This window comes from Podarcis raffonei, chromosome 13, assembly GCF_027172205.1.
Source record: "Podarcis raffonei isolate rPodRaf1 chromosome 13, rPodRaf1.pri, whole genome shotgun sequence".
NCBI lineage: Eukaryota > Metazoa > Chordata > Lepidosauria > Squamata > Lacertidae > Podarcis > Podarcis raffonei.
Window position 1 is genome coordinate 50120877 of NC_070614.1, and position 12492 is coordinate 50133368.

Here is a 12492-nt window from a genome sequence, read left to right on the forward strand (position 1 = left end):
TGCAAGTAGATAAATAGGTACCGCTCCGGCGGGAAGGTAAACGGCGTTTCCGTGCGCTGCTCTGGTTCGCCAGAAGCGGCTTAGTCCTGCTGGCCACATGACCTTGAAGCTGTATGCCGGCTCCCTTGGCCAGTAAAGCGAGATGAGTGCCGCAACCCCCGAGTCAGCCACGACTGGACCTAATGGTCAGGGGTACCTTTACCTATGGCAGGGAGCGCCAACGTGGTGCTGTCTGGATGTCTCCCGACTCTCATGCACCCAGGCAGAACGGCCAGTGGCCAGGAATGATGGGAGTTGTAGTTCAACACTGAGAGGCAATGCCCTTGGCTACCCCTGGGTCGACGTCAAGTCAGTTGCGTACACACAGCAAGGATCTGCAGTCGAGCTCCCTGGCACCAGTGCTTTCTCTCATCCAAATAAGGCAAAAATCCTCACAAACCCTAGAAATTTCACAACAGGAAATGAACATTTGGGGCGTTTGCTCTGCTTCCAACATCATCCTTTGTATAAATGATGTAGTGGCGGAACGTCCTGATGTATACACGGACAGGCAGTCCACGTGTGAAGAGATGTAAAAAGAGGCTGCTGCGGAAGAATTTTGCTAGGAGAATCAGCTTACTCAGACTGTACAAATGTTTGAGCAGGAAAAACTCCGCCTCGGGTCAGTGAGAGGTAGCAGAAACTCTTCCCACCGAGTCAGGCATCCAGCTCTGTTATCGGAGCCCTGCTTTTCGTCTGAAATTTAATTTCTACGCCTATGTAAAACTATGGCGAAGGAATGTCTCTCTATGTCTGTGTTAATACTTCATAGCCCGGCGGACTCCACGTTTATTTGGCCCGCTGTGGTTCTGACCCAATAAAAGCTACCGTAAACATTGCAATGGGAAGGGTTAACTGAAGAAAATCCACTACTGTCATGGTTCCCGCCGCAAAAAACCTGGGAACGGCAGCTCTGTTAGCCCTTGTTGCCCTGTGCGTACATATAGAGTGGTACCTCGGGTTAAGTACTTAATTCTTTCTGGAGGTCTGTACTTAACCTGAAACTGTTCTTAACCTGAAGCACAACTTTAGCTAATGGGGCCTCCCGCTGCCGGAGCACGATTTCTGTTCTCAACCTGAAGCCAAGTTATTAACCTGAAGCACTATTTCTGGGTTAGCGGAGTCTGTAACCTGAAGCGTATGTAACCCGAGGTACCACTGTACAAACATACATGCTATAGCAGGGGTCAGCAAACTTTTTCAGCAGAGGGCTGGTCCACTGTCCCTCAGACCTTGTGGGGGGGCCGCACTATATTTTGAAAAATAATAATGAATGAATTCCTGTGCCCCACAAATAACCCAGAGATGCATTTTAAATAAGAGCACACATTCTACTCATGTAAAAACACCAGGCAGGCCCCACAAATAACCCAGAGATGCATTTTAAGTAAAAGGACATATTCTACTCATGTAAAAACACGCTGATTCCCAGACCGTCTGTGGGCCGGGTTTAGAAGGCAATTGGGCCAGATCTGGCCCCCGGGCCTTCGTTTGCCTACCCATGCGCTATAGATCCCAAAGGAAATGCCTTTTGAGCCACTTTTGACTTGAGGATCCCGAATACCCCAGTGAGAAAGGCACATTGTAAGCAGAGCCGAACACAGTCACGAGCCAGCAACTCAAGAAACCACGTGAAACACCTTTATTTAACATTTAGCCATTTCAACTGCGGGAAGGGGGAGTGGGCAGGGAGAAGGACATTTGAACGAGGGGAGGCAAAACACAGCCAACGAGCACAGGCAGCACTTGAGAAGTCGCCGGGGTGGAAATGCATGAGGATCGGGGCCGGCGGGATGCGGGATCCCCCAGGAAGGCAACAAACCCTGGACTCCCCCCCCCAATGCCCCTGCTAAATGGCACCTCCCTCAAATGACAGCTTGCGGAAGATCTCTGGAGTGGTGGGCGGCAGCGGCGGCCATTTTCTTCCTGGATCCGGGAGGAAGAAAGGGTTTGGGAGGGTAGCTATGCGCAGCCTGGCGGTGTCCCACACGCAAACGGCAGATCTGTCCTTTGTGGGGAGGGGGGGAGGGAGAGGGGGACGTGCTGAGGGACGGGTGCGCTATCATCGCAGGCCTCCACCTCGTAGCGCCAAGACCAAATGGAGCACAGAGCCGCCCTGGATCTTGTAGTCGGCGGCCGTTTTCTCGTCGTTCCTGGGAAGAGAAGAAGGCAGGAGTGGTTAGAGTGCCCTGGGCCAGGCTGGAGTCCTACAAATGTTCTGGACTACAACTCCCATAAGCCCCAGGTGCTGGGACTCTACAGACTGGAGTAGTACAACAACAGGCATGTAATACAGTGCGACACATTACGGCTGTCACTTATCAAGTAGCAGTACAGTGGTACCTTGGTTTAAGAACAGTTTAGTTTATGAACAACTTGGGAACGCTGCAAACCCGGAAGTAGGTGTTTCGGTTTGTGAACTTTGCTTTGGAATAAGAACATATTTAGCTTCCTGTTGAGTGTGTTCCATTTGTAAATCGAGTCCCCCACTGCTTTGGGAAAGCATGCCTTGGTTTAAGAACGCTTTCGTAAACCAAGGTAAAGGTAAAGGGACCCCTGACCATTAGGTCCAGTCATGACCGACTCTGGGGTTGCGGCGCTCATCTCGCTTTATTGACCGAGGGTACAGCTTCCGGGTCATGTGGCCAGCAGGACTAAGCCGCTTCTGGCGAACCAGAGCAGCACACGGAAACACCGTTTACCTTCCCACCGGAGCGGTACCTATTTATCTACTTGCACTTTGATATGCTTTTGAACTGCTAGGTTGGCAGGAGAAGGGACCGAGCAACGGGAGCTCACCCCGTCGCAGGGATTCAAACCGCCGACCTTCTGATGGGCAAGTCCTAGGCTCTGTGGTTTAACCCACAGCGCCACCCGCATCCCAAGGTACCACTGTAATAATATTTTTACCCTGCTCATACCCCAACTAGAAGATATCATTGAAGGAAGCAAATGGTCTTGGCCCATAATAATGTTACTCCATTCATTATTAACTGAGGGAAACATTTTTGCACAAGGTAATTTTCTTTCCCAGCGTTCCCCTACAACAGGCTTGCCAAACCTCTGGAGGGGTTCAGATTTGCAAAGGCTGGGATAAGGTCTTCATGGATGTATTATGTAGTCGAGCAACAGGCCAGATAATACACCCAGGCACATTGCAACTGTCCTTCTGAGGTGGCCAGGGGTGCTTGGACCTTCCAGAGGCAATGCGGGATTTGACATCTTTCTGCAGGGCCTACAAGACGGAGCTGTTCCGCCAGGCCCTTTGGGCAGGATGCAGTTTGACTTACTTTCCTTTGTATAAAACAAGCCCAAAGGCGGCCCCCAGCTCACTCACAGGTCCTTGTATGATCAGTGGAAACAGTTGGTCCTGACAAGTATTAACCACTCTCAACTCCAACCTGATAACTGCCACCTGCCCAGATTTTAACCTGTCTGAATTAATTTTAAGATGTATTTTAATTACAGTGGTACCTCAGGTTACATATGCTTCAGGTTACAGACTCCGCTAACCCAGAAATATTACCTCGGGTTAAGAACTTTGCTTCAGGATGACCCTCTTCTAGTAGGGAAAACCCTTTTCATTTAAAGCAGGTGTTTGGCTAACTTGTTTTTTTTTTTTTAATTAAATATTTATTAGCATTTTCAAATAACACACAACAAACAAAAACAAAAAATAAACAAAACAAAAAACACAAAAATACATAACATTCAAAACTAAACAAAAAAAAAAAGAAAAAACACATAAAGTTTCTAATACTTATTATTCTTAACCTTATTTCTCAGACTTCCTCACACCTCCCCTTCTTGTATTCCAATTTAAATTGTCAGTTCAGCAAGTCCTTAACTTATTTCTTTACCTTAGCTTAAACATTTGTTCTAACATACTATTGCTTTGCTTTACTTCTTTTTTCCATTTCTTCAATTTATTTTTAACAGCCTTATTTTCAATTAATTTAAAAAGAAAAGAAACCAATTTTACCTTATTAAAATTACACATCAATACTTATACCTCATTGATTATTCTTAAACCTTTTTCCTAAAGTCGACCAAAATTTCCCTTCCACGATTTACCCAATTTCCTTACCACTAACAAAAAATATAAAAAGCAAATTATCCTTATGTACCCTTTGGATTCCCAACCTCCACCCACCCTTTTCCCGGTTCCAGTCCCCAACCAATATCCATCAGTCTTTATATTATTTATTTAGCCTGGAGATCTCACATCCGAGGCCCTTATATCTCTCTCAGTTCCTTTCTGCCGGTCTCTTTGATAGTCCTTGATGTTAAACCCCAAGTCTCGGAGGGGCTCCGGCCCAACAGAATCCATGTCGCTTCCAGCCAGTCCTCCATACTTAAAGGCAAAGCCTATGGGGTGCTCCAACTCTTGTTTCAAATTTCTTTCAAATCCAGATGTCCCCAAAGCTCCAGCTTTCACCAACAAATTTGTAATCCTCAGGTCTTCAGATCTCCTCCAAAAGGGATCTCTCCATTTTCCAGACTCCCATTCAGACCAGGCTTTCCACATCCACTTTTTATTATCCTTTTTTATCATCATGTCAGGCCTCATATTGTAACTCTCCTTTGACTCCTGCAAATCTCCTGCTCCTCCTTCATTTTCTTCAAAAACAACATATTGCTCCATCGTATCTACACTTTCAGTTTCATTTATTTGTTCAGTTGAATGGGCTTCCTGTTTCAAGTCCTTATCAGGCTCAAAACTGTTGTTTACTGTCCAGTGTAGTAGTGATACCTTTGTAGACAAAGCATTGTACTCATCTTGCAAGTTTCCCAAGAGAACGAGTGCTCTGTCCAATTCTGCTTGGATCTTACATACTCCAGCCATTTTTGTGATGTAATGTCCCTATTACCCCTCTAGGGGGATTTTAGATCCTTGTTGTTCCTTTCAGCTCAAAACCAAAAGTCCAGTTATTTTGTATCAGCCCTCCTTATTTTCAACAAGTTATACCAAGTAAACCAGCAAAAACAGCAGAAACAATGTTCTCTTTTTCCAGCTGACAACTAGCTGACTAGCAGCTCACTTGACAGCTGTCAAAATCTTCAATGCAACAGGCTTTCTCATAGGACGTTCCCGGGTCTCGGGGGGGGGGGTGAAATTTCAGCTCCCAAAATTCTTTTTATCCTCCAGTAAGTCTTCTTATAGTATCAAAACCGTGAAGTCAGGATCTTTCATTAAAAAACAAAAAACAGATTCTCTCGACCTTAGTTGCCCAGTCCTTTGCTTTAGATTGTTTACAAAGGGGGGGGGGTGAACTTCCTTTTTAGCCCCTTCCCGCTCGTTCCAAATCCAAAATTAAAAATTTTTAAAGTTCCAATCTCCGTATTACTCACGGGTTTATATTTTAGAGTCCAATCGGTCTTGGAAGAAGTTGGCGCTCTCTGTCAATGGCTTGCGGCTTCACTCCGTAGGCGAGGGAGTACTCTCAGCACCACGCCTCACCCTGCCTCCGTTCCGAAGCCTTTAAAAAGGCTCCGTCGCGGATTGGGGGGGCGCAAATGGTGCCCGCCGAGTCTCTGTGTTCACAGGCATCCGCGCCTGTGATTTTAAGGGTCTCCGCTTCGCCGCAGCGGCCAGACCCAGACGCTACGGAGCCGATTCCCTCCGGAGCTCGGAGGGAATCCGCCATTAAACAATGGCGCCAACCCGGAAGTCCGTGTTTGGCTAACTTGACCTCAACTGCTTTCTTCTGCTGCTATCGTGTTTAAATATGCCTTTTGAATGAAATTATGTTTCTAAACTGGCTTTTTTCTCTCTGCTCTTAGTCCCTCATGATCATATGGCATTCTTGCAATATTGCTTTTTAAAAAATATAAACATATAATATATAAAATATTGCAGCTGTTATTGTCGCTATTGGGGGTTTTTTTTTTCATGGAAAGGCAGCATAGAAATGCCATTGGGCTTGATCATTATCTCCTCGTGGGGCCAACACCTGCCAATCACCTGATGCCACAATAGCATCAGGTGACTTTTCTGTCGCACGCTAGCCTTATAAAATGCTTTGCAAAGCGCTCTGCAACGTTTTGAAAGGGGCTGACAAATCAGCCGGGTCTTGCATCTTTCTGCAGGGCCTGCAAGACAGAGCTGTTCCGCCTGGCCTTTGGTTTGGACTCAGCCTGACCCTTATGTTTCCCTCCTCTTAAGGTTTTGATTTATGGGCTACTATTAAAATGAGGCTGCATTTTAAATGGTATTTTAACCTGCATTTTAATAAACTGGTTTTTGTTTGTCTCCCAGCCCAATTATGTTTTATTATAATTTTATTGGTGTTAGCCGCCCTGAGCCCGGCTCTGGCCGGAGAGGGCAGGGTATAAAATTATTATTATTATTATTATTATTATTATTATTATTATTATTATTATTACTACTACTACTACTACTATTATTATTGCCATGCCTTTCCAAAAAGCTGTCTACTGCAGCACTTTGCCCTGCGTTTTCCAAGCTTGCAACCCCCGCCACGGCTAAGCCAGGTTTTCACCAGCCCCATACCTGTAGAGCTGGGTGCTGTGGCTTGGCCTGATGAGACCTGAGGGCCACCGTCCTATAAAACCATTACCCCACAATGCCCTAGGGCAGCCTCTGCTTCTACTCTAGCAGTATTACAAAAGCCAGGCATTCCCCACAATACACTGGGAAGCAGCCACTGCTCCCGGTGGACTCACATCTGCTTGCCGCTGTAGATGAGTCGCTGTTGTTGTGGCGGGATTCCCTCTTTTTCTTCCACTCGCTCCTTTATTCTCTCCACCTGGGGGGAAGGGGGGCAGAGAGAGAGGAGAAAGAGAGGGGGGAGAACAGAAAAGGGTCACAGTCTATCCAGAGCAGTTTTTAGCTGCAACCTCACATCAAAAGTAATGGCAAGGCTGACGGAGGTAAACTTCACTTCCCAGTGGGGAAAACAGCCTGCTTGACTCTTTCAATCCGTTTCGCTGTCACAAAGGGCAACATCTGAGCATTTGGGCCTCCCCACCCTTGCATAGCTGTCAACATTTCCTTTTTTCAAGGGAAATTCCCTTATTCTGAATAGGATTCCTCACAAGAAAAGGGAAAAGTTGACAGCTATGTCCTTGTGGCCTCTGCCCCAAAAGCTCCTGAACGTGGCCCAGAAGGATCTGATGAACCTCTCAAATGTTTCTCGTTCAGTTACTGAACTCGAAGCACGGGAACCCCCAACAAAAATATATAATTTGGCAAAATATTTGGACTTTATGATATGTATTGGTATAATTTGGAATAATTAATGTGATATGATTGGATTGTTAAATGGAAAACTTAATAAAAATTATTTTTTTAAAAAAGAACCTCTCAAATGTTTCTCACATGGGACCAATGTGACTGGGAGGCGGATGGGCAATGTGGTTCAGTTGAGTTGATGAAGATGTCATGCTTGCCCAGAAAAAGTCCTGGCTGTCCTTTCAAGAGGACGGACGCCCTTGGCAAACACGTCTCATCGCCCACTACCTGAGGGCAAGACAGCAGAGGAGGAATAGCTCCACCATCTGGCCAGGCTGATAACAGGCCACGCCTGGGTGGGTGGGGGCCAGAAGAAAGAGGACTTGGGTACCAACCAACAAACCCCTTTTCCCTCCACAATTGGATCGATCCATTCATCTTCAGAGTATAATTTACGTACCACTTAATGCCGTAATTTCTAAGAGGCATACAGAAAGGATACAGCATACATTGCAAAAAGGTACCCAAGATCCGGGGGGGGCGGGGGTTGGCTTCACTTAAAATGCCTGTTTCACCAACACTGGAAGTTCAACAGGGAGTGTGCCTGTTTGATGTCAGCCAGTTCTGCAAAACTGGACTTGAGGGAGAGAGAGACATGTTGTTTGCCTTGGTGTGAGGGGCTGGGCTGGATCCACAGCGACGCAAACCAGCACCACACACCAGGGCAAATGACATGTCCCTCTCCATATGGAAAAACCATGCAGGTGATTCCCTGGTAGGTGCAGAGCACGGCTATCATCACCACCATCACACCCGACATGTTTGTTTGCCCGAGGTACCTTGTCTGTGGGTTCTATGTCAATCTCAATCTCTTTCCCGGTGAGTGTCTGGAACAAAAGAGAGAGACCTTAGCTACTAGCAGCCACCCATCTCCCCCACAATGATTCAGCCACTTCTTCAGGCAGCAAGGCTAGAAAACAGACATTTTTTCCTCCCAAAGAAATTTGGGGCTGGGTGCTTTTTGAGAGCTTACGGCCCTCCCCAAACTCCCTTCTCATTCTGCATCAGGATTGTAAAGGTAAAGGGGCCCCTGACCATTAGGTCCAGTCGTGACCGACTCTGGGGTTGCGGCGCTCATCTCGCTTTATTGGCCGAGGGAGCCGGCGTACAGCTTCTGGGTTATGGGGCCAGCAGGACTAAACCGCTTCTGGCAAACCAGAGCAGCGCACGGAAACGCCGTTTACCTTCCCGCCGGAGTGGTACCTATTTATCTACTTGAACTACTTTAATTAATTTTATAATGAATGATTTTAGAGTGTTGTTTGTGTTGTACTTTTGTACTGTTTTATTGTTGTTAGCCGCCCTGAGCCCGGCTTCGGCTGGGGAGGGCAGGATATAAATAAAATTTATTATTATTATTATTATTATTATTATTATTATTATTATTATAACTTTGACGTGCTTTCGAACTGCTAGGTGGGCAGGAGCAGGGACTGAGAAACGGGAGCTCACCATGCTGGGGGATTCGAACTGCCGACCTTCTGATTGGCAAGTCCTAGGCTCTGTGGTTTAACCCACAGCCCACCCGCGTCTATAGCTCAACCCATCTCCCCGGACACAATTCATTATAACCTTCCTCTCTCTGATCACACTCAGAACTGAGCTTGCGGCTTTCTTCTTCCACCATGAACCAGAGACAGTATCCCAGAACCCCTCACTCCAGTATTCCCGGCTAATTCCATTTCTGCCCTGGGGCAATCCATAACTCAGATTTGAAACGGGAGGCAATCTTTCCACTCATCTCCAACCAGAACACCAGAGGGAGTGGGAGACAGGCAGCATCCCAATGCACGTCAAAGCAGTTGGGGCAAATTTAAAACACTGGGTTAAAACCATTTCCCTTTGCACAGCTGCTGGCTCAGAAACCCAGGAGCAAGTCCTGTCAAGTCAACAGAAGACTGTGGCGTTAGCATTTTTAATGAAATGGGATTCCTGGGGTGCTGCCTGATGATCAGCAAGCCTCGAGATTCACACGCAGAGCAGGTAGCTCCCCATTTGGCAGCAGGTTTGCCAACAAGGGGGACGCGGGTGGTGCTGTGGGTTAAACCACAGAGCCTAGGACTTGCCAATCAAAAGGTTGGCGGTTCGAATCCTTGCGACAGGGTGAGCTCCCGTTGCTCGGTCCCTGCTCCTGCCAACCTAGCAGTTCGAAAGCACGTCAAAGTGCAAGTAGATAAATAGGTACCACTCTGGCGGGAAGGTAAACGGCGTTTCCGTGCGCTGCTCTGGTTCGCCAGAAGCAGCTTAGTCATGCTGGCCACATGACCCGGAAGCTGTATGCCGGCTCCCTCGGCCAATAAAGCGAGATGAGCGCCGCAACCCCAGAGTCGGCCACGACTGGACCTAATGGTCAGGGGTCCCTTTTGCCAACAAGGAGGAGAAAGGAAAAGGAAAAGATGCTTAAAGGTAGTGCCTGGCCTGGAACTCCATCTGAACAGTGCACCTCTTCCTGTTTATTCTCTCCCCCCAGTGCAGCAAAAACATCCAAGAAAGCTCTTTTTGAGTGCCTCTACAACACGAACAACTGTAGGAAAGGTATAAGATGTACGGGCACTCTTCCACAATCCAGTGTCCTTCAGATGTTTTGAACTACAAGTCCCCTCACCTGTGCTGGCTGGGGCTGGTAGGAGTTGTGGTCCAAAATGTCTAGAGCGCATAAGGTCTGGGGAAGCCTACTCTAGAGCCTTCTGGGTGGTGGCACCCCAGTTTATTGAATTCCCCTGGCACCTTTCCCACCTTTGAAGCAGTGCTAGCAACAGTCATGCCAAAAAAAAAGCTTGCCATCTCTGTTCCAGCAGAACTCCTGAGCTCTATTTGATCCCAGTATTAAGTGACAAAATACCGTATTTTTCGCTCTATAAGATGCACCAGACCACAAGACACACCTAGTTTTTGGAGTAGGAAAACAAGAAAAAAAAATATTCTGAATCTCAGAAGCCAGAACAGCAAGAGGGATCGCTGTGCAGTGAAAGCAGCAATCCCTCTTGCTGTTCTGGCTTCTGGGGTAGCTGCGCAGCCTGCATTCGCTCCATAAGACAGACACACATTTCCCCTTACTTTTTAGGAGGGAAAAAGTGAGTCTTATAGAGCAAAAAATACGGTACTTAAAAATTGTACCTTGGGCAATAGCTCCAAAATTCAATGTTGGGTTTGCAGCTGAAAAGGATGCAGTTTCAACTAAACATTTCTTCCAGTTTCACCACGGAGTGGAGCTCCTCAGCACCATCTTTGAGCTGCTCATTAAACTGTGGAGCTGAATACTGTACCAAATTCTGGACTAACACCCATAATTCAATAGTTTATAACCTAGTCTCTGATGGAATCTAAGCTTCTGATGGGCTCACTATTCTGCTGTCTTTGAAACTGTTGTTTTATTCTAGTCCTTTTTTCCATTTGTAGGCCAGCTGAGGAAAAAATCTTAAATAATGAATTAAAATGCTATTTAAAAGACAGCCCTGTAACCAATTTATATACCACATTAGTATATTTTATTCATAAATACAAAATTTTGGGCAAAGGGATAATTTATTCTGTTTATTCTTGTTTTAAAAAATATATATATTTTTAAATCTAAAATTTCCCATTTGCATTAATGCTATATACCAACACATGAAAGGATATATTACTCCAACCTGCAAAGCTAGACTCAAAAACTAAGTTATGTAGGAATTTTTAAAAAATGTAAAAAGACATATTTTAATCCAATGTAACAATATGAAAGTGCGGTCCAAATAAAATCACAAAACAATGCAGTAACAAATTGTCTATTCAGGTCAAAGCCTGATCAAAATCCTTATCTGACCAATAAATAAGAACAAATTTAATCCAAGACCACATGTGCGTCAACCCAATTGCTGTTCTCTAGTGGTCGAAAGAAAATTATTATGTGCAATTTGGTGACAGAAATTAGGTCCAAAAGGTTTGTCAAAATGAAGTGTTTAAAGTTGGCTTCTTAGTCATGACCGTGAGCTTACTATGCCCAAGTGGTACCAGTTAGTATATATAGCTGTGGTACTCTGGCAATTGTGCCTTTTCAACGACTCCCAAATTTTGGGCATCTCCCAAGGCTTATATATCTGACTATCAGCTCCCCGCTATCATACGAGGATTTTGCTTAGGCTTTGACCCAGACAGAAAAGTCGGTTACTGTACAAACTTTGCGATTTCCCCCTATTTTGACCTTTTAATATTGCATTAAAGTTGCAATATTAAAGTCTCCTGTGATGTTTTATTCCGACCCAGCTTAGTTTTGAAGTCTGAAATGACATGGACCAGCCTTTTCATAGCCTAGGCACCTACGAGGAGGTGAGGGAGTCAGTATCCATGGCAGGCGGAAATCCAGCAGGTGAAGCGCTCCCAAGTGAAAAGACTGGGGGGGGGGGGAGAGCTCTACCTGTTTGTCTCCTGCCTCCAGGAGGAAGCTGTGGGAGGAGCCTCTCTTTCTGCCCTTGGCCAAGGGAGGAGCCCCACCCGCAACACAACCAGGGCTGGACGGGAGGGGGGGTGCCTGCAGGTGCCCCACAATGCACCGCGGCAGGGGCGAGGGGAGCGGCAAACCTCTCCCGTCATGCCCCGGGGCACGAGAAGGTGACCCCCCCGGTCTTCTCCCACGCCTCTCCCCAGTGGGGAACCGCCAAGAGCCTCCCTTACCTTCACTTTGATCAGCATCGTGACCAGCCTCTTCAGTCAGCCGCGCGACCTCTGACCTCGGAAGCAGAACGGGGACGCTGTTCCCTTCACGCTCCCGCGATCCTTCCGGCCTATCTGACGTCACTTCCGCTTCGGAGTATTTTCCCCACCCTCCCTACACACAAACGGCCTTCCAGTCTTTTTTCGCCTTTTTAAAAAAAGGAAACCAGTAAAGACGCTTAGAGCTCGAGACAAAGCGTGCGGCGGCGTTGCTCCGTGGTTGAATCCCCTCTTGAGTTCAGCGCTTCGACGCCCCTTCCGCTGACTGACCCGCAGTGCACTATGGGAGATGGAGTCCTTCCCACACAAGTGAACATTTACAAATTACGTCTCCCGCGCATTTTGTTCCATACTGCCGCCGCAACCGTCGCATTAATGGGCGGGACTAATAATTCCAGCCTTGCCTAATTGCTCTCCAGCAATTCCCCTCTGCTTCGCGCTCCCCGCCTTCAATTCATTCGGACTACATCTCCCGTCAGGCACTGCGGTAGAAAGCCATCTATGCCGTT

At 46.8% G+C, this 12492-nt stretch overlaps 1 protein-coding gene across 1 annotated transcript; it reads right to left on the bottom strand.

The window, feature by feature from the left end:
- Window positions 1-1666: 1666 nt before the first annotated feature.
- Window positions 1667-12414, bottom strand: NEDD8 (NEDD8 ubiquitin like modifier). The gene is made up of 4 exons (XM_053362885.1): window positions 11945-12414; window positions 8074-8121; window positions 6727-6809; window positions 1667-2192 (listed from the first exon to the last, which is right to left on the bottom strand). Exons 1-4 carry the CDS (start codon window positions 11960-11962, stop codon window positions 2102-2104), a joined length of 240 nt encoding a protein of 79 aa, XP_053218860.1. The 5' UTR covers window positions 11963-12414; the 3' UTR covers window positions 1667-2101.
- Between the last annotated feature and the right edge of the window lie 78 nt (window positions 12415-12492).

Bases quoted from the DNA above. Each gene is read 5' to 3' on its own strand.
- NEDD8 (XM_053362885.1), bottom strand. The intron at 6,810-8,073 runs GTACCTCGGGCA...CCTTCCCCCCAG, and splicing joins ACATAGAACCCACAGACAAG to GTGGAGAGAATAAAGGAGCG. The intron at 2,193-6,726 runs GTGAGTCCACCG...TTCTCTTCCCAG, and splicing joins ATCTACAGCGGCAAGCAGAT to GAACGACGAGAAAACGGCCG.